The 18,962-nt window shown below is 37.9% G+C and overlaps 3 protein-coding genes across 3 annotated transcripts; 1 reads left to right on the top strand and 2 right to left on the bottom strand.

Annotated features, from left to right (window-relative positions):
- Positions 1–1,551: 1,551 nt before the first annotated feature.
- LOC103331160 (putative RING-H2 finger protein ATL61) lies at positions 1,552–6,556 on the top strand. Its single transcript, XM_008233768.2, has 3 exons — positions 1,552–2,147; positions 2,726–2,823; positions 5,637–6,556. The coding sequence occupies exons 1-3, from the start codon at positions 1,989–1,991 to the stop codon at positions 6,058–6,060; spliced, it is 681 nt and encodes a 226-aa protein (XP_008231990.1). The 5' UTR covers positions 1,552–1,988; the 3' UTR covers positions 6,061–6,556.
- Positions 6,557–8,521: 1,965 nt separating this feature from the next.
- Positions 8,522–9,359, bottom strand: LOC103331159 (uncharacterized). The gene has a single exon (XM_008233767.2). The coding sequence runs from the start codon at positions 9,214–9,216 to the stop codon at positions 8,692–8,694; it is 525 nt and encodes a 174-aa protein (XP_008231989.2). The 5' UTR covers positions 9,217–9,359; the 3' UTR covers positions 8,522–8,691.
- An 8,073-nt stretch (positions 9,360–17,432) lies between these two features.
- LOC103331158 (mogroside IIIx synthase-like) lies at positions 17,433–18,692 on the bottom strand. The gene has a single exon (XM_008233766.2). It carries the CDS (start codon positions 18,660–18,662, stop codon positions 17,433–17,435), a length of 1,230 nt encoding a protein of 409 aa, XP_008231988.2. The 5' UTR covers positions 18,663–18,692.
- Positions 18,693–18,962: the final 270 nt, after the last annotated feature.

Raw genomic sequence — 18,962 nt, 5'->3', positions numbered from 1 at the left:
CAAACGTAGCTTAAGTGAACAAAAGAGGAATGAGAAAATTAGCACCCTATGTTATTGTAGGGGCCTTTTTTGTCCAGCAGTTACAGGTGAGTCTAGGCTATTGTAAAGAGCAAATGGATAGAGTTGTCTCTGTGCATGAGTTCAAGAATCAGGCCCAAGAGTGGTTCGAAAGGTTTGTGGAGCCATTTGAAGCACTTTAGTTTCTTTCACCAAAAAAACCAACAGCTGCTTACATATCAATATTATGACTTGGCTTGAGAAACTTGTGGCATGAGAGCTGAGCATTCATGAGTTTAGCATTAGAGAGAGAAAGCTTAGATTTCTCATGAGAAATAGAGGTTCAAAGCAAGGGGAGAGGGAAATTTGGGAAGATTTGTTGAGGGAAAAGAGGAATAGATGAGGATGGAAGGATGGGTGGCTTGAGTAAACTTCCAGCCGGTTGATGAAAGCGTCGTCGAGCTCTTGGATGGTTTGCCAGAAGAGAAAAGAAGAAGATGGGAGAACAAGGCTTGAAATCAAATGTTCCAGCAGTGAGTGAGGATACTTGCTCGCTTGGATATGTTGTTTTGCCGGGTAGGAGATGCCCCTTTTTATAGGCGCTGGAAGCTCCTTTTTCCTAAGAAACCCTAGTTGGTTCTCCCCAAATTTGTGAAGCCTTATCCTCTATTTCCCTTCTCTTCCCTTGATTCAACCAGTTTTTATGAAATTTCCTTAATCCAAACACATTGGGACAAGCTTTTTTGGAGCTTTAGAGTCTTCTTGCAGCTGGTCTCTGTGGCACCTTCCTATCCCTGGCAACGCTCTCCTTTTCTTTCCTTCCAAATTTTCTGGCAAGAGTTGGTAGAGGAAAGAAATGGGTAAATGTGCTAGGTGTTTTACTCATATGTGATGGGCCACTTTTTCTAAGGTGATGGGTCACTTTTTCTCTCTCATGCTTACTCATATATATGAGCTCAAGAAATAGGCTGAGTTTTGGTGCTCTCAAGAACTTCCACTTAGACCATTAATGGCGCCGTGAATATTCAGAATATCCATACCACAACCCACTCAGTCTCAGACATTTACGTGGCCCACTTAAGCTTATAAGCGTAGCTTGGTACCAAAGTCGAGTTTCTTCCCTAATTAGGTGTTGTCTTGTCAGAAAATATATTTGGACCCAGCCTTGAAGTTTTTGGGCCACAACAGTTATTTATACAAGTGATATCAAAAATTAAGACCTCGAATGCTGTGGTAAATACACTTAATCACTCGAGCTATTAATCTAAAGTCCAAGTTTCAATTCTTCCCTACTCCATATTACTTGTATAAAAAAAACTTCTATCAATGAAATACATCCACCCATGCGATAAGAGATACGAAATCCCCAAGCACATAGTAGAAAGCCGCCATGTGTCTATAGACTAACATCTGTGAAAAGAAAAAAAAAGTTAAAATTGATTGATTAAGAAAAAAATAAGAAGAAAATTTGATTCCATTTGTTTGGTGATTACTGATTAGTGACTTAACTCAGTCTCTAATCTTAAACCCAACTCCCAAAACCTGGATTTGATTTGGATCTGAGCAAATCCTCCTTGTCCATCTCACTCCTCTCTGCGCCTCTAGTTACATGGGCTTCCTCAGTCCCTGGTTCTGCTCCATCCCTCCATGGCTTCCTTCTTCTCTGGTCCTTTCCTCTTCCCTCCAACAATAAAACAGTCCCCTCTTCACCCCTCTCTTCACTCACACAGCCAAATTAGTCTTCCTCAAATAATACCAACAGAGTTCAATAACATTTTTCCCTAGGCCAGTGGACAATCCTACTGTGTTCGGTGCAGTGAATATGAGAGAGACTGAGGGGCGTTGATTTTCATTTTTGTATTTTTGAGCTGGGTTTGAATTCTAGGTGTTGCCGAAAAAGCCCAAATTGGATATGAAAGAGATTTGAGTGGTGTTGATTTTTGTTTTTGGATTTTTATTTTGCGTTGAGTGGGAAAAACCCAAATAGAGTTATGATATCGTCAGGGATAAATCTGGTGATGACGGTGATTGGGTTCGCGGTGAGCACCATGTTCATCGTGTTCGTGTGCACCAGGCTTGTCTGTGCTCGGATTCACCTCAACGTTTCAAGACGCTCCTTCCCCATAGCTTCCAGATCCGATCTCAGTATTGTAAGTTTTTTTTTTCTTTTTTAGTTTTAATTTCAATCATGGAATTTTCATTATCAGTAGTTGCCTTGTATTTCTCATTATTAAGATAAAATAGCATCTGGGTATTTGTCATTTTCCATTGGAAATGTAAATTTGCTTGGCATGACTGTTGTTGGTTGCACTGTCAGTTAGATCTCTACGCTTTCAATAAATTATTTTCTTGTTAAATTATTATTTAATATTTTTTTAGATTATGTAATTTTATCATTTCTACATTAAACAAGGTTATTGGCTTTTGGATTTATGCTAATTTTTTATTTTTTATTTGGTGTGTGTAACGTGTTGCTGAATTTAAGTATTTTCCTTTTCAACTGATGGCAAGTCTCGTGCCATTTGAGACTTTTTTTTATTTTTTTGGTTTTTGTATAGCTCTTGACTACTTCTGGTCAATCCACATAAAATATGCAAACACGCTTTTATTTTGCAATTGACGTTTACATTTGCCCACTTTTGTTTCTTTTTATAGTAACACACATAACTTCTGTGGAATACTTATAATTCACCATGAATTTAAATGGTTGACTTATGTCATGGTACAGCTGGAACGGGGGTTACATGGTGTTGAACCTGTAGTAGTAGCCAACTTCCCAACAAAGAAGTTCAGTGATGCATTTTTTTCAGCCGTAGAAGATTCTCAGTATGTTATTTCTTTTATTGTTCTATTGCTCACTTAATGTTTTCAGTTTTTGTAATTTGAAATGACTGCAAGGTATATGATGAGTTTTCTTTGTTTACAACGGCCAGCTGACAGGCTTGCTGTAAATCAAATTTGGAAATAATTCACTCTTGCAGGGTGTATTTTTATTTCACAATTTTTGGGATAGAATTGTTATTGAAAATGGAGTTGAAGTACTTTAAAATCAATTGGATTTAGATTCTCAACCATAGTTTTCTAAATATAGGGCGATCAGGCGAAGGGTTGGAGTCTCCAGTGGGTGGTATGTGTAGGCCATAAATGAAATAATTGATAGGTTCACATTCAAAATGGAAATTCCTATGACAGAGGTTTGAAAAGTACAGGTTTAAAGGTAGAGAACATTCTTATTCCTAGAAGACTTGTTCCAGGTTTATATTCAGTGTTCACTTTTGTGGTTTCCAAGTATATAAAAGGGGAGTGCTTATCAAGGGGATGTTGAAGGGATGTATCTCGTAGAATTGAGACAGAGGAATAAAAAAGAACGCAAGCATTTAAATGGTTGTAGTTTTAAGTTAAAGCACAACTCATTGCATTGCTCCTTAGCTCTCCCTTGAAACTTTAGCAGTAAATTTAATGGAGACTGTTTTAGGATGTTTGTCTTTTACTGTTATTCCTGATAGTCCTGACAGGGATTTGTCTGTTCTGTTAACCATAGCATTGATTCTAAATTTTCTGGTTATTTGATACTGAAAAACCTACCAACTCCAGGTTTTAAGCCGTTGAGAGTTGCAAAGCCAATTACTTTAGAGATAGTATTGACTTCTTTTATTTAATTTACGATACTAGTCTTCTCTTTCCATTTGAGGCACCACCACAAGTATGCCTGAGCAATGATAGTGTGTGATTTTGGGAAGCACACCTTTTGTTGGGATATGTTTTTTTTTTCTGTCTAGTTACATGATACACCATTTAAATCTTCCAAAAACTTCACACCTCGTAGTTTTACTTTGTTTTGACCAAGTTCAAAGGAAATGAAACTTCTAATATCCTCCACAAAGTTAGCAATCCTTGGAATGGAATTGTGGATGGTGTCATGTTGGAAACCTGAATTAAGTCTTATGATAGTGATTCATTGATTTCATCTAAAACAAGTCATTAATACCCTCTTAATCTTAATCTTTTCTTCCTATACTTTTGTCTGCAACTTTTTGATCGAAGCCCTTTCAGTTTCTCTGGTCTTTGGTCTTTTGCCCAGTGAAAAAGTAGTATCAGGGTCTTGATTGCTTCTAGTTCTAATTCCATAGGTTGGGACTTACTAAAGAAGTGTCAGCACATGAAAATATTGGATTCAAGCTGATTGATGATATTAATTCATTTGCCACCTAGGATGCTTAAAGCTAAGAATTTAAGCTTTATACCCTTCTTTCCTCATGGAAAAATTCAGATTTGTTTTGGACTGTGGAAGTGAAAAGTGGGTTTAAAACTTTAATATCTTAAACATGCTATTTTTGTGATGATTAATTGTTTTCTTAATAAAGATTTCTTTATACTTTGAGGGAGGTTACTATGCCATGAAGATTGGATGGTTTATGTGAATACACACACACACACACACACATATAGAAGGAAGCTTAGACTAGTTGAGGTCCTACTACATGTCTGCGTCAATCTTGTCTAGCCTCTAATCCATCCTGGGTTGTATTCAATGTATAATCATAGATCTTTCTATTATATTTTTGAAAGCCAGCAGGCACTTATGCAGTGTTCCAGAAAGCATGTTAAGAAGTTGTTGATCATTATACTTATTCTTTGCCACCGTGGATTCAGGAATTAAAATGTACTGTTTGTATCATTTCTTAAATACCGCAGCCCTTCTGATGCAACCCTTGATTGCTTTTGTGTAATGTTGGCATATTTAGGAATTGTGGTGGGCCTCTGTTATTGGTTTTAATAAGTATCTGGAATTGGAAATTATTGAGTAATTGATTTTTGACATTAAAAGTTTATCTGGAACAATGTAGGATCAGTTTGACTCTCTGTGTGTGACATAGGGGAGGATGTGATGAGGTTGACTATATAAGGTTACGTAAAGACTGATTCAGTTAACTACTTCCCAGATGAGGGGTTTAAACTGGAAAAAAAAGAAACACATTAGCTAGAAGTTTATACTTATCTAAACATGGCAAGTATGCCTGTGGTTTAAACACCGGTTACGATCATGCAGTGTTATTCTGCACTGCTAGTTATCTTTGTTCATGCCTATCAATGTGAACCAACCAAATAATACTGCTTCGAGTCCAACACACTACATGAATATTGGCATTTTTTCATTATGCCCTGAATCAGTTCACTATCCTATTTTCTTGATTTTCTATTGTGTTGGTCAGAATGCTTATTTTTGTATCCAGCAATGTTATAGAGATTTTGGTTCCTTAATCCCATTCATTTCAATCTTCCTGTGATCTGTACGAATTATTTCACTTTACCAAATCAAGCCTGCTGTTTTCTGTCCTTAATGAGTCAAGTTTGCACCTTCAGTTACATTCAAATGAAGAAAAGACAGAACCTTTATTCTGGTACCTCAATAGATGTTTCAGCAATTTCCTTCCCTCTTACTCTTTAGTCTCTCTTTTGGGGGAAAAAGAAAAGAAAGAAGTAAATAAGAATCATAGGAGGGAGTTAATATTTTGGTGACTTTCACCTATAATTCTCTCTCAGTTCTCAACAATTTCAATTTCCATCAAAATGATTGAACATGTTTCTCTTAATCCTTGTATTTTTAGCTAATAAAATTGTGATTTGTTATGTGTCAGATGCACTGTTTGCCTCATGGAATACCATGGTGATGATGTATTGCGGATTCTCCCCTATTGTGGGCACTCCTTCCATGTGACCTGTATAGACATATGGCTTCAGCAGCATTCCACATGTCCTGTTTGTAGAATATCATTGCGCGAGTTTCCTGAGAGAAAACGGCGCATGCAACCCTTGTTCAGTTCAGCTATTCGATCTCATTATGGTACAGAGTCCTTCAATACCCATTCTTATCGCTATATGTTGAATAATCGTGGATCGAGAACCCATGACAACCGTGGCATGGACCCAATTCAAGAAGATAATTTACCATCGGAGGGTGATGCGGCGGATACCAGGGAGAATGCGTCCCCCTTAACTGAGAATATTCAGGTTTCTAAGGACTTGGCAAACAAGCGTGTAGAAAGCCCATCAAATCCCTAAATACAATGGTACCGTGGGATTCAAGCTTCAAATGTGAACATCTGATCAGGCTGTGAATGAGAACGGGTATATGCCCAAAAAGTGTGGAAGTAAATACCCTTCTAGGGAGTTGGGTGTTTGTCTTGTGCTTGCTGTATATATTGCAAAAGTGATTTCTTTCTTCTCTCCATTTTAGGGTGGCTGATCTTGGGCAGTTTTGTTAGATCAGTTGTAAAACTAGAAATAGATAAAGATTGCTGGAGGTTGTGGTTCCTTTAATTCTGTCTCGTGTATGCTCGTTGGTGTCACCTCATCGTCACATGTAAATCGACAGAAGGGATGTGTTCGGATTGGCGACAAGCACTACCCTTTAAACTCTAGGGATTTAAATCAACAGAGATGATTTTGGATAAGAAGAGTCTGAGGCATAGGTAAAGATTGAATGAACTTTTGAGAGTGATTTTGAGCCAAAATTTGACATTTCAGTTCAACATTTAACTTTTATTTGATTGGAAAATGCTCCAAAAGCAGTAGTTAAATTTCTTTCCAACACAAAGCAACTATATTCCTATTCTTTTACTTGATGCTATAACTTTTCTTTCTTTTCACCTACTCCAACAAATGCTATTAGATATTGAAGCTGCCGACAGTGTCCCTTCTCTCCATCCTTAATTTTCTATTCAACCACTGTACTCAAATTCGGCTGTTAGGTACTTCTCTTCCCTCAAGATAGAATTTGAGGATGCAATTAATTTCCGATCAAGATATAAGTTTAGGAACTGTCATTTCCATTTGCATTCGGTTAATTTAATGGTAGTTAAAAATAGGAGTTTCAGTATTATGTCTAATATAGGGGTCCAAATTATAAAAAAACTCTACATAATATGGATTTTAGAAACACACTCAAAGCCCATTTACAACATAATAAAGAGGCTTCGAACTTCTTAAAAATTACAAAACTTCTATCAATTTCTTAAAACAAGCTCAACTCCAAAACCTCCTAAAAACTCAAAACACTCAACATGACATCAAAGTAATTTAATAATCAAAATTAAATTCAACAGGTCCAGTTGTTCTTTTTTGGGTTTGTTTATAGAAATTAAATGGTATAGAATTTATCTATCTCACTAGTGTTAAGAATGGATATATAACTAAATACCTCTAAAAAAATGTGTATAAATGCAAGAGAATGTTATTAGAAAGAGAAACACATTATCCACATGTCCTCAACCTTTTTTCCAAAAACAAAAAAGGTTTACAAAGGGGCTTGTAGCTCAAGTAGTTAAGAGCATTTACCCTTGCACTGAGGTCCTAGGTTTGATTCCCCTTCCAAAAAATAGTTTGCATAAAGAAAAAAAACAAAAAACGTTTGGAGAATTTTGAAAAATTAAGGGCCTAATTGAACCACCATCATCAAATCCAACCAAACCAATCTACCCATCGAACCACCATTAACCAACAACTAGTGGAATCAAAGTGAAATCGGCGAATCTGAGGAGGAACCAAAGGGAGATCTGCGGATCTCAGAGTGAACCAAAGAGAGTTTGAAAAAATAACCAGAGAAAAGAGAGAGAGAGAGAGAGAGAGAGAGATCTACGAATCTCAAAGTGAACTAGAGAGAGTTTGAAAAAGAACCAGAGAAGAGAGAGAGATATGCGAATCTCACATATTGATTACATGCAACATTCGTTATTTCTCTTATTCTCAAATTGTACTATCACACACGTTTTAATTGTTTTTAAATTAAGCTACAATACGCATGTTCAAATCTTGAAAATGCAAATTCGTTTTTTGTTTTCATTTTCTAAAAATGTAATGTAAAAACATTTTCCGAAAACATTACTAGATGGCCTAAGGAATTTAAAACAGAATTTGGGTTTTAAGTCTAAAATACCCTTGGAAAGGTGGTCACACGAATTTTTTTATTATGGAAAATGGGATGTGGTTAGGGTTAGTATGTCTCTTTAAGGTGATAATTTGGAATTGATGTAAATTTAGGTGGCATGTCTAAAATTTCCATGATAGATATATAGAAATTATTGCTTCAGAATTCTTTTCCCTATTATTTTTTGGGTTAACTAAGAAATTTTTTTTGATTTCTTTTGTGCAGTCTAATTCAATTTCTTGCTGTTCACTAATTCATGTTAATTTGCACGCTCTTTTTTTCCTTTTGAATTTATTGGGGGAATGATAGGGTTAAAATGAGATCCAAAAGACAATGATGCTGGATAGAGTTAAAAGCTGAGATTGGCTCCAAATTAATGCCTTGCATTATTGAAAGGTACAGAGTGAAACTCAATTATTGAACACATACTACAATAAAAAGCTGAAACCAATTGTTGAAGCTAAATCCATGCAAAGAAACTCTTTAGGTTCATACTTGTTTCATTGTCTTTTTTTTTTTTTTTTGTCAGATACTTGTTTGGTGCAGTTCTGCAGAGTCAGGCACCATTATTTGTTTATATCCACAAAGAATATCCTATCAAAAAATCAAAATATTCTCACAACTTGCTCATAAACAATTCATCATCTTGACCCTCTTCCTTTCTGTTTCCTCCAATGAGAAATTCTTGAGTAGAGCTCCGCCATACGGCAGCCCTCCCACAGGTGAATGACCCGTGCAGAAGGGCTGCCGTATACCGAGAATGACTCCTATTTAGAACCGTTGGACTTAATTTCATTACCCGGGCCACCTTGTACACCACCATCATCTACATCAATAGTTCTGATCTTGAATCGTTCAAGCCTCATTTCCGATTCGCGTCCTTTGAAATCTCGCGGTGAACCAATGCTTAAACTCCGTTGCATAGTCCGAACCACTCTGGTTTGATCTGGTTTCACTTTGGCTAATATCAAACCCAATTTCTTTGGCACCTCAAGAAACTTATCATCATGACCACCCGGAAAGATTTTCTTGAATAGTTCCAACCTTCGAAAATAGAGCTCCCTAAAGAATTCTACCAACGCTACCAACCTTGGATCAACTGACTTACCAACTTTTGATTGGAACCTGTAGTAATTCTCACCTACGTCACTTAAATTTCTTCTAAGTAGACCGCTTTCAAGAAGCGACATATCGTTCTTGGTGCCCAAAAAGGATGTGCTTGTGCTTGTGCTTCGTGCCTCGATGCATGTAGAAACATCATCTACTTGTGGATATCCTTCTGGTCTCTCCATGGATATGATACTCGATTTTCCGATATTCTGAATTGAAGAAGAAAAGAAGGATGAGATTGAGCTGCTTGTACAAAGATTTGCTGAGCTTTTAGAATTCCAAATTGATCTCAATGTGTTTGAAGCGTTTGTGTTTTTGGTTTTAGAGAAATGGCCATATTGTGCACATATATATAGGTGTTGAGATATTGACTCGATGATTTCCATGCTATGACTCTGTCATGCCAACCAAGGTACGCGTAGCTTGCTTATACTAGTCAAGATAATATATATTTGGATTGGGAGACACAACACAAATGACCATGTACTAGTTTGGAATTTGGATCAAAGTCAAATCATGGCCGCACATCTGGGTTTAATAAATGGGAAGAACTGGTCAACTTGTTGATCGTGTGGCCATAATAGGGCTGTCTTATGAGCCCATTGGTTAATCTAGTCAAAATGGATATCTTCGTGTTTCTTGAAAAAGTGGATCACTTGAAAATTGACCCTAAAACTTTCCATAGAAGAAGAGCCAAACCTGAGGCTGCTCATTTGGTGGATGCTTTCTTTAGTCCCACGTCTTGGTGTTTCTCATGCGACTTTCAAAGAAACTGGTTTACAGCTTTAATTTGGACCCAGTTTGCACGTTGACTGAATACTTAGAAAATTATAGGTGTCATGGAATTTATTCAAATGAAAAACGCAGCCTTTCATATATATATAATTTATTTATTTTTTGGTAGTATAAGGGGAAGGCCCAAACCAAAGAGATTACACAAACAAATCTAGGCCTGAAGAGAACTTTCTTTCATATTTTTGGATCCCAGGCTATGATGCACATAGTAACAAACCTTAGTCAAGGAAAAGAAAAAGAGAGTGAAAATTCTTACCTTCTCTGGAAACATCAATAAAGCTAGTTGTCTCCAATTTTGACGTAGACCAATTTGCAAACTTTTGTCACCAATGGAAGAATTTGCTGTCAACTTTGAATCCACGCCAGATAAATAAGCGTCTTTGACCATTTCACATCTCAAATATTTTAAAGCTTTACGATCCCTATTTATTTATTTATAAATATAATAATAGTATAGTATTTGATATTTTGGGTGAATAAAAAATTTACACAATATCAAATTGCAACTTAACAAATTTAAATTTAATATTTTTCATTTAACATCTCTTCTTACAAAGGCAATTGGGTCACTTGCAAAAATAAGAATGTTTTGTGGGGAATGATTTCGTCTACTCTTGAAGACGACAAAATTGACCCGTGAAAGTTAAGAGAAAATGAAAGATTGTGAGCCTTTTGGACACACTGGTGTGGTGTTGGTCAAAGAGTCTCTGATGCTTAAGTTAGTTCCAGACGATAAGAATTACGGTTTTTTAGGTTGCGTTGGAACGTTACCTTATTGTGGTTGTGATCGAATTTTATATGACTCATAGGTGGTTGATTTATTGTTGTGAAAGGCTGCGTATGACATTCATTGGAGTGTCATTGCCCGTTATATCACATGTCCAGTTAATTAGCCATTTAACTTGGGACGTGTGAGATATTTGCTCAAAATGTGTGGGCATCATCTCCTAGATTGTTGCTGCTGACTAGGGAGATCTTGGGGATCAATGTTGACCCATTTTAGAGGCATGTACTCAATGATTAATCCCATTTAGACTTACTTTGTGGAGCCCAAGTGGGACTCGCTTAGGCCCACATGGTTTTTTTGCCCATGTTTGGGCTTGCAAGCCTTGCGAGGCCTAGGAAGTTGTTTGGTTTTGTTTAGCTAATGTTTTTAGCTTTCCTTAACAAACATGTAATCTCACATGTATGATCAAGCTCAAAGAATTTAGGCTAGTTCAGGTTAGTGCAAAGTTGACTATTGTGGCTGAGATCAACTTCATAATTGCCCAATGCAATCAAGCTTAGTGAAGGTAACATTTTTATGTATGCATCGCATGCATTATAGTGTTCATCGCCCAACATCCAACACCCAGAGCACTTTAAAAAAAATATTAGAAAAAAGAAAAGAAAAACCATCTTGGCCAAAATCACGTTGTTTTTGGACCAGGCTTTAAAAAATAGGAAAGGGGCGGAGGAGAGGAGAGGTGAACAGCTAGACTGTGTTCATGGGCTTTAATAAGCATTCTAGGGCCTACTTAACAAATGATAAAAGGCTTTTAAAAATGGCTTTAAGGTCTAGGGCTTTTAAGAAGCCTTTTTTTTATTTGTTTTTATTTTATTTTTAAACTTCTTTTTTTTTTTCTATAACTTATGAATGACTTTGGTATTGATTAAATTATAAGGATATTTGGTTGTCAATTTTTTTTTAAATTCTAAATAAAGCTTTTAGTCTTTCAAAATTGCACCTGTGCTAAAAAATTTCTGGATCCACCAGTGCATGCATGCATCATTAGTTGTCATGTATGTAATTTCTCTTAGCTCAACTTCAGAAATTAGGACTTGGGTATTTGCTAGAAAGTTGAAGTACATTGAAGAGCTTATGAGGCTACAAAACCAAGATAATTTGTGCATTCATTCATAATGGGCATTATTAGGAAAATCAGCATTTGCATCACAATACTTTGTCTAGATGACTAGTCATATAGGCCAAGTATTATAAGTCTAATCATTGGCTGCCAAGTGTCCTTTTGACATGCCAAAACGGCTGGGGCTAGTTTGGATTCACCAACTCTCTCATTTTACATTTTTCACATGGGTTTTTAGAGAGAGAAAGAGAGTTTTAGTGAGAGATTGTGCACAAATTAGGTTTTTCTTTTTGGGCGAAGAGTTCATGGGTTCTTGAATTCCTTTTGGGCTTTCATTGAAGTTTCATTTCTCAAACTTTTGTTAGGGATACAAAGTTTTCATCTCTCATCTCTTTCATTTTCACCATTTTGGAAAACTCGATTTTCTCTTTGATTTATCTGAGAGTGTTTATTGCTAAAATATGAAAACTATAAGAGAATATTTGTTTGTGGGAATTTTCTATGTATTCTTCTCCTTGTAGGAGATCATATTTATAATACAACAAAACCTGAATAGGCAAGTAAATAATAAATTCCTAAATCTATTTACAGTAGGAAATCAGGAATTAAAGTAAATCAATTACAAATAAAATAGGAATCCTTGGTGTGTAAGGAAAGTAAGTCAATATCCACAAGTCACGCCAACACTCCCCCTCACGTTGGTGCATAGATGTCGCCAATGCCCAACTGATCCAGTGAATTGTGGAATGCTTTACTGGAAATCGCCTTTGTCAAAATATCCGCCAATTGATCCTCGGATTTCACAAAAGGAAACTGAAACACTTTAGCCTCAAGCTTCTGTTTGATGAAGTGTCGATCCACCTCAACATGTTTAGTACGATCATGCTGAACCGGATTCTGTGCAATGGCTATAGCAGCCTTGTTGTCACAAAAGAGATTCATTGTTGATGTAGGTTTATACCCAAGTTCAGTAAGCAACTTTCTTAACCAAAGAAGTTCACATATCCCTTTAGTCATGCCTCTGAACTCGGCTTCTGCACTGGATAAAGCTACTACATTCTGTTTCTTGCTCCTCCATGTCACCAAATTACCTCCCACAAATGTGAAGTAACCCGATGTGGATTTTCTATCTGTTACATTACCTGCCCAATCTGCATCTGAATAACCATCAATATTTAGATGACCATGCTTTGAGAACATAAGTCCTTTTCCATGCAGACTTCAAATATCTAAGTATCCGAAGAACTGCATTCATGTGGTCTTCACTTGGAGAGTGCATAAATTGACTGACAACGCTCACTGCATAAGCAATGTCTGGTCGAGTATGTGACAAATAGATCAATCTTCCCACTAACCTTTGGTATCTTTCTTTGTTAGTTGGAACTTGATTCAATATTCTCCAAGATGATGATTCTGAACAATAGGAGTGTCCGCAGGTTTGCAATCTAGCATTCCTGTGTCTGTCAACAAGTTCAAGACATATTTCCTTTGAGAGAGAAATATGCCTCGCTGCGATCGAGCCACCTCAATTTCCAAGAAATACTTGAGTCCACCTAGATCCTTCATCTCAAACTCTGTAGCTAGATAGTCTTGTAGCTGTGATATTTCCTGTTTATCATTCCCAGTAATAATCATATCATCAACATAAATTATTAATGCTGTTACCTTCCCTTTCCGATGTTTCAAGAACAAAGTATGATCTGAGTTGCACTGTTTGAAACCATTGTTCTTCATTGCCATGGTGAACCGTCCAAACCATGCACGTGGTGACTGTTTCAACCCATACAATGCTTTTCGTAGCCTGCAAACTGTTCCAGTCTGAGTAGTATTATAACCAGGAGGAATGTCCATGTACACCTCCTCCGTGAGTTCGCCATGTAGAAAAGCATTCTTTACATCAAACTGGTGTAGTGGCCAATCCAAATTAGCTGCAAGGGACAATAAGACTCTGACGGTGTTTAACTTTGCAACTGGAGCAAAGGTTTCTTCATAGTATATACCATAGGTCTGTGTGTACCCTTTTGCCACAAGTCTTGCCTTGTATCGCTCGATAGATCCATCTGCATTGTGTTTTATAGTAAACACCCATCTACATCCGATAGTCTTTTTTCTCGTGGTATAGTCTCCAATGTCCAAGTCTGATTTTTCTCAAGAGCTTTCATCTCCTCTTTTATAGCTTGGACCCACTTAGGATCTTTCAATGCTTCAGAGACCTTGGTTGGAATATGGATAGCAGACAACTGATGCACAAAAGCCTTGAGTGGTTCAGACAGCTTCTCAGTAGATACATGATTTGCAATTGGATACTTGGATGTCTTGCTAATATCAGGTGAATAGCGATTTGATGGCTTCCCACGATTTTGCCTGAAAGGTAATTGATATCCAATAGTTTTATCCTCTAAATGCACAAGTCTAGTAGGAGTACTTACCTCAAGGATATTCTCAGGAGATTGGTCTGTTGGTACTGTTGAGTTAGAGGGGGGGTCTTCATCTTGTTGTTCTGTATTGTCTGTAGGTGTGAGACTCGGATCGAAATATCTTCGTATGGATCAGGTGGGTCAGGTAATTGATCGCTATGAATGGGCGATTGGTCGCCGGCAGAGAGTAATCTTGTGCTCCAGACTCGGGATGATCAATTATTTCTGTACATAGGAGAATTTCTTCGTTTTCCAAGTTGCTCCAATTCTGCTCTTCATTTCGTATCTCCCCCAAGCGTAGGGAATTGGATGATGGGTCATGGAAGAACAGCTCAGATTCCGAAAGGTCACATCCAAAGTGACATAGGTACGTCCGGTAGGAGGGTGATAACAACGGTAGCCTTTCGATGAGTGGCATAACCCACAAAAACACAACGAAGCGCACATGGATCAAGTTTGCTACGTTGATTTTTGTGGAGATGAACGAAAGCCACACATCCAAAGATTCGGGGTGTGAGTACCAAAACAGAGGGCAGAGGTCGTGTTGCGCAAGCACCTGTAAGGGAGTTTTAAAAGTCAATACACCAGAAGACATGCGGTTGATTAGGTGAACTGCAGTGACAATAGCATCATCCCAGTGATGGCGAGGAACATGAGCGCCAATCAGAAGTGCTCGGGCGGTTTCAAGAAGATGTCGATTCTTTCGTTCAGCAACACCATTTTGTTGCGGTGTCTGAGGACAAGTCGTCTCATGGATAATTCCATGTTGTTGGAAGTAAGTTTGAAAGTCATGATTGACAAATTCTCCACCATTGTCGGAGCGAAGAATCTGGATTTGAGCATTAAACTGAGTTTTCATCTGTTTGTGGAATGATTGAAAACGGGAAAACACTTCGTTTTTATTCTTCAGCAAATAAAGCCATGTCATCCGTGTACAATCATCTATGAATGTGACAAACCATCTAACACCAGAGGGAGCAGTGATAGGTGAAGGTCCCCAGACATCAGAGTGAATTAACGTAAATGGAGTAGTACACTTGTTCGTACTCAACGGGTAGGGCACACGGTGACTCTTAGCCAAAATACAAGTATCACATGTGAAGTCGGAGTCCTTGAAACCTGAGAATAAATCTGGTATAAGATGCTTCATATAACTAAAAGACGGATGTCCCAATCGACGGTGCCACAACCAAATTTGCTTTTGTTTGCTATCAAAGGGATGCGTCACACTGTTAGCTATGCCAGGACTGAAGTCATCGACATAATATAGCCCCCCTCTCTTAGTACCACGACCAAGAATCTCCTTAGTGTGAATATCCTGAAGCAAACAAAAACTCGGGTAAATGAGTACACAACAATTCAATTGTTCAGTAAGCTGACTAACGGACAACAATTTAGTAGATAAAGATGGAACAAGTAAAGTATTAGACAGTGTGAGAGAGGATGAGAGTGCAACAGTGCCAGCCCCTGTCACAGGATAAGTAACGCCATTGGCATTTGCAATACAGGTTCGTCGAGGTTGTGTAGTATTCAGAAAATTATCAGGATCAAACGTCATATGATCAGTTGCACCGGAATCAATTATCCAACTCCTGGAATCAATCTTATCGGAAGTATGGAATCCATAACCAGTACCATTACTGGTCGTATTGCATTGTCCTCGATCTTTAAGAGTAGCCCACCAATCGGGGTAGCCATGCAATTTAAAACAAGTCTCACGAGTGTGTCTCGGATCACCACAATATGCGCAATCTAGTCCATGTGTCGGTGTCGTTAGTCGAGAAGTCATAATCTGTGCAGCGGAAGATGCATAGGATATAGGTAGAGTAGGAATTCGGATCGGGATCTGAGCCTGAGTCGGGGCTAGAGTCGAAGTCGAAATCGGGATCGAGGTCTGAATCATAGACAAATTCGGGGTTGTGGTCATCATCGGAGTTGGGGTCGAGATCGTCTTCGGAGTCGGGTCGGGGTCGTCGTCGTCATAGTCGAGGTCGGGGTTGGGGTCGTCAAAATAGGATCCTGATTCAGGATCAAATTCGGGGCCAAAGTCTGCATCTGTAGGAGCTGAGCCATTTGGGCACTCAACTCAGGTATGGTTGGTTGAGAAGGAGAAAAGGAGTCGGCGGTGCTACCTCCATGAGGGTTGAAAAAATCATCAACCCCCATAGCGGCGGCGGGGGTTTGAAACTAGAGTCAGCAATTCCAAGATCGTGGCTCTGATACCATGCTAAAATATGAAAACTATAAGAGAATATTTGTTTGTGGGAATTTTCTATGTATTCTTCTCCTTGTAGGAGGTCATATTTATAATACAACAAAACCTGAATGGGCAAGTAAATAATAAATTCCTAAATCTATTTACAGTAGGAAATCAGGAATTAAAGTAAATCAATTACAAATAAAATAGGAATCCTTGGTGTGTAAGGAAAGTAAGTCAATATCCACAAGTCACGCCAACATTTATGGCATAGAAATGGGTTTTCTAAGTTTTATTTTGAAAGCTACTTTCTTTTTAGAGAATCTGAAAATAGCTTTGCATATCAAAGTTTTAATCTCTCATCTCTTTCCTTTGCACCATTTCTCTTTGGTTTGTTTGAGAATGTTCATAACTTATGGATATGAGGTTTTCAAATAGCTTTTGAAATCTGCTTCTATTTTCGAAATCCACTTTATGGGTTGCATCACTAGTTCTCATTTCCCTTTTGTTTTTTGTTTTTGTTTTTTTGTTTTGTTTTTTTGTTTTTCTCTTTTCATTATGCAAGGTTTCCCATGTGAATCGGTATAATTTAACTCCTATTTATTTTTACCTCATAGGTAAAATATTCATAAGTTAATACTTTGAGCCTAATAAATAAATATGCAAATCTGGGCCAGTTTCGTGGCGTGATTTGCAATTGGGACGACATGGAAATTTTGACTCAGATTTAAATAGCACATGTGTAAGCCAAGAACATATCTAACATGCAAGGATTCGCAATTGCTTGGAATCAAATGCAACAAATTTTTTTATCAAAAAAATAAAAATGCAACAAGATATGAATAGGGTGTACTTATTAAAATTATATTGATCAGGGTTGTCTCCATAAATTAGGTTTGATCAGGGTTGACTATGATGAGTATGGTGTACTTATTAAAATTATATTGATTTCACAATTCCATATATTCTTTTTGGTAATTTTATATTAGGGTAAATTAGTAATTCAATAAATACTATGATAATAAGGTGTACTAAATTAATTTTAAGTTTCGTTTAGCAGCACTCTTAAGTTTTTACCTAATAAGATATTTATTAATAGACTATGATTTGAATTGTGTAGTCGCTCAGCATTTGTGCTGCAATTATCTCACTCCCTCTCCAATTTTCTGCGCCACCACATCTCTGATCACCTTTGCTACCTCTTTTCTTTCTAAACTGCCTTCTGCTGTTCTCTTAACCTCCACTACAACACCCACTTCCTCTACTAGTCTAGAGTTAATTGGCTGGTCAAGATGCATAGGCATGGCTATAATTGGAACACCAAACTTGATGCTCTCCAACACTGAGCTCCATCCACAGTGACTCACAAACCCACCGACACTAGAATGCTTCAATATTTTCGCCTGCGGGGCCCAACCCTCCACTATCACTCCCTTCTCTCCCACCCTCTCTAGAAACCCTTCTGGTAACACCTCTTCAACCCTGTTACCTTTCTCTTCCTTTGGAAATCTTATAACCCAAATAAAGCTAACTTTGCTAAGCTCTAACCCATGAGCTAGCTCTTCTATGTGCTCCCGAGACAAAAAGTACTCACTCCCAAAGCAAACATACACAACCGAAGACCTTTCCCTTTTGTTCAGCCATTTCATGATCCATGTTTCCTCATCAACTTTTAGATCCATTGGCTCTTGAACAAGCGGACCAACTGGCACGATCTTCTTCCCCATTAAACCAGAGAGATAATCAACATATTTTGCTTCAATCTCTCTAGATGTCTTCACCAAAATGACGCCAGAAGATAGATCACTGCATTGCAGTACGCGGTCTCCATCCTTGATGCCATTTGATGAAGATTCTAAGAGATTGTTGAATTTTTTAGCTTCGTAATCCCAAAGATAGATCGAAGGAAAAGGAAACTTGTCACTAGGGTTCCTGAGATGGTGAACGCTAAATGAGGTCAAGGCAGCACTGGTGGTGATGAACTCGACGGGTGGAATAGTTTGCAACGAAGCTAGAGAGGGTGCCCATGGTTGAAGAAAATCATATATGAGCAAATCTGGCTTTAGGGCTGTGAGGATGGTGGAGAAGTTATTGCTGGACATATCGAAGGCCCTTTTGAGAGTGGACATGAGATGGGGAGGGAGGCCATTGGTGGTGTGGTACTGAGGTGGGAGTTCAGGCAAATCATCATGCGGAAGATGAAGTTCCACAAATTCAATGCAATGAGAGTATTTTGGAGAGAGTTTTGGCTTGATGGAGGTGAGATTTACAGGTGTGGAACAAATAAAGATGTGAAAATTTCTCTTAGAGGTAAGCTTCTTGGCAAGCTCTAGGAAGGGAGATGTGTGGCCGTGAGCGAGCCATGGAAGCATAAGAATAGTAAGGGTTCTTCGCTCAGAGTAAACCAATTTTTTTCTTTGAGTCTTTGCTTGAGGTTGCTCGATTATAGGTTGATAGGTAGGTTATTTATGGCTAGCTATATACATATATATACACACACATAGTGCATAGTGCGTAGTGCATGATATAGAAGTTGGATGAAACGCGTGGAGTCTTCGCGACAGTGCATGCATACGTAGTTAAGTTTCCAGAGTCAAGAGGAAAAAAGTTTTATGAAAAAGACTTATACGATACTGTAGAAACTGATTTTCCCTTATATTATTCATATGATC

Source organism: Prunus mume, linkage group LG5 (genome assembly GCF_029339155.1).
Source record: "Prunus mume cultivar Tortuosa linkage group LG5, ASM2933915v1, whole genome shotgun sequence".
NCBI classification, from domain to species: domain Eukaryota; kingdom Viridiplantae; phylum Streptophyta; class Magnoliopsida; order Rosales; family Rosaceae; genus Prunus; species Prunus mume.
Note: the sequence above shows the minus strand (reverse complement) of the source record. Positions and strands in the feature narration are given on the sequence as shown.

Coding starts and splice junctions, on each gene's coding strand:
- LOC103331160 (XM_008233768.2), top strand. CDS start 1,989: ATGATATCGTCAGGGATAAATCTGGTGATGACGGTGATTGGGTTCGCG. Junction 2,148..2,725: donor CCAGATCCGATCTCAGTATT/GTAAGTTTTTTT, acceptor GTCATGGTACAG/CTGGAACGGGGGTTACATGG. Junction 2,824..5,636: donor TCAGCCGTAGAAGATTCTCA/GTATGTTATTTC, acceptor GTTATGTGTCAG/ATGCACTGTTTGCCTCATGG.
- LOC103331159 (XM_008233767.2), bottom strand. CDS start 9,216: ATGGAGAGACCAGAAGGATATCCACAAGTAGATGATGTTTCTACATGC.
- LOC103331158 (XM_008233766.2), bottom strand. CDS start 18,662: ATGCTTCCATGGCTCGCTCACGGCCACACATCTCCCTTCCTAGAGCTT.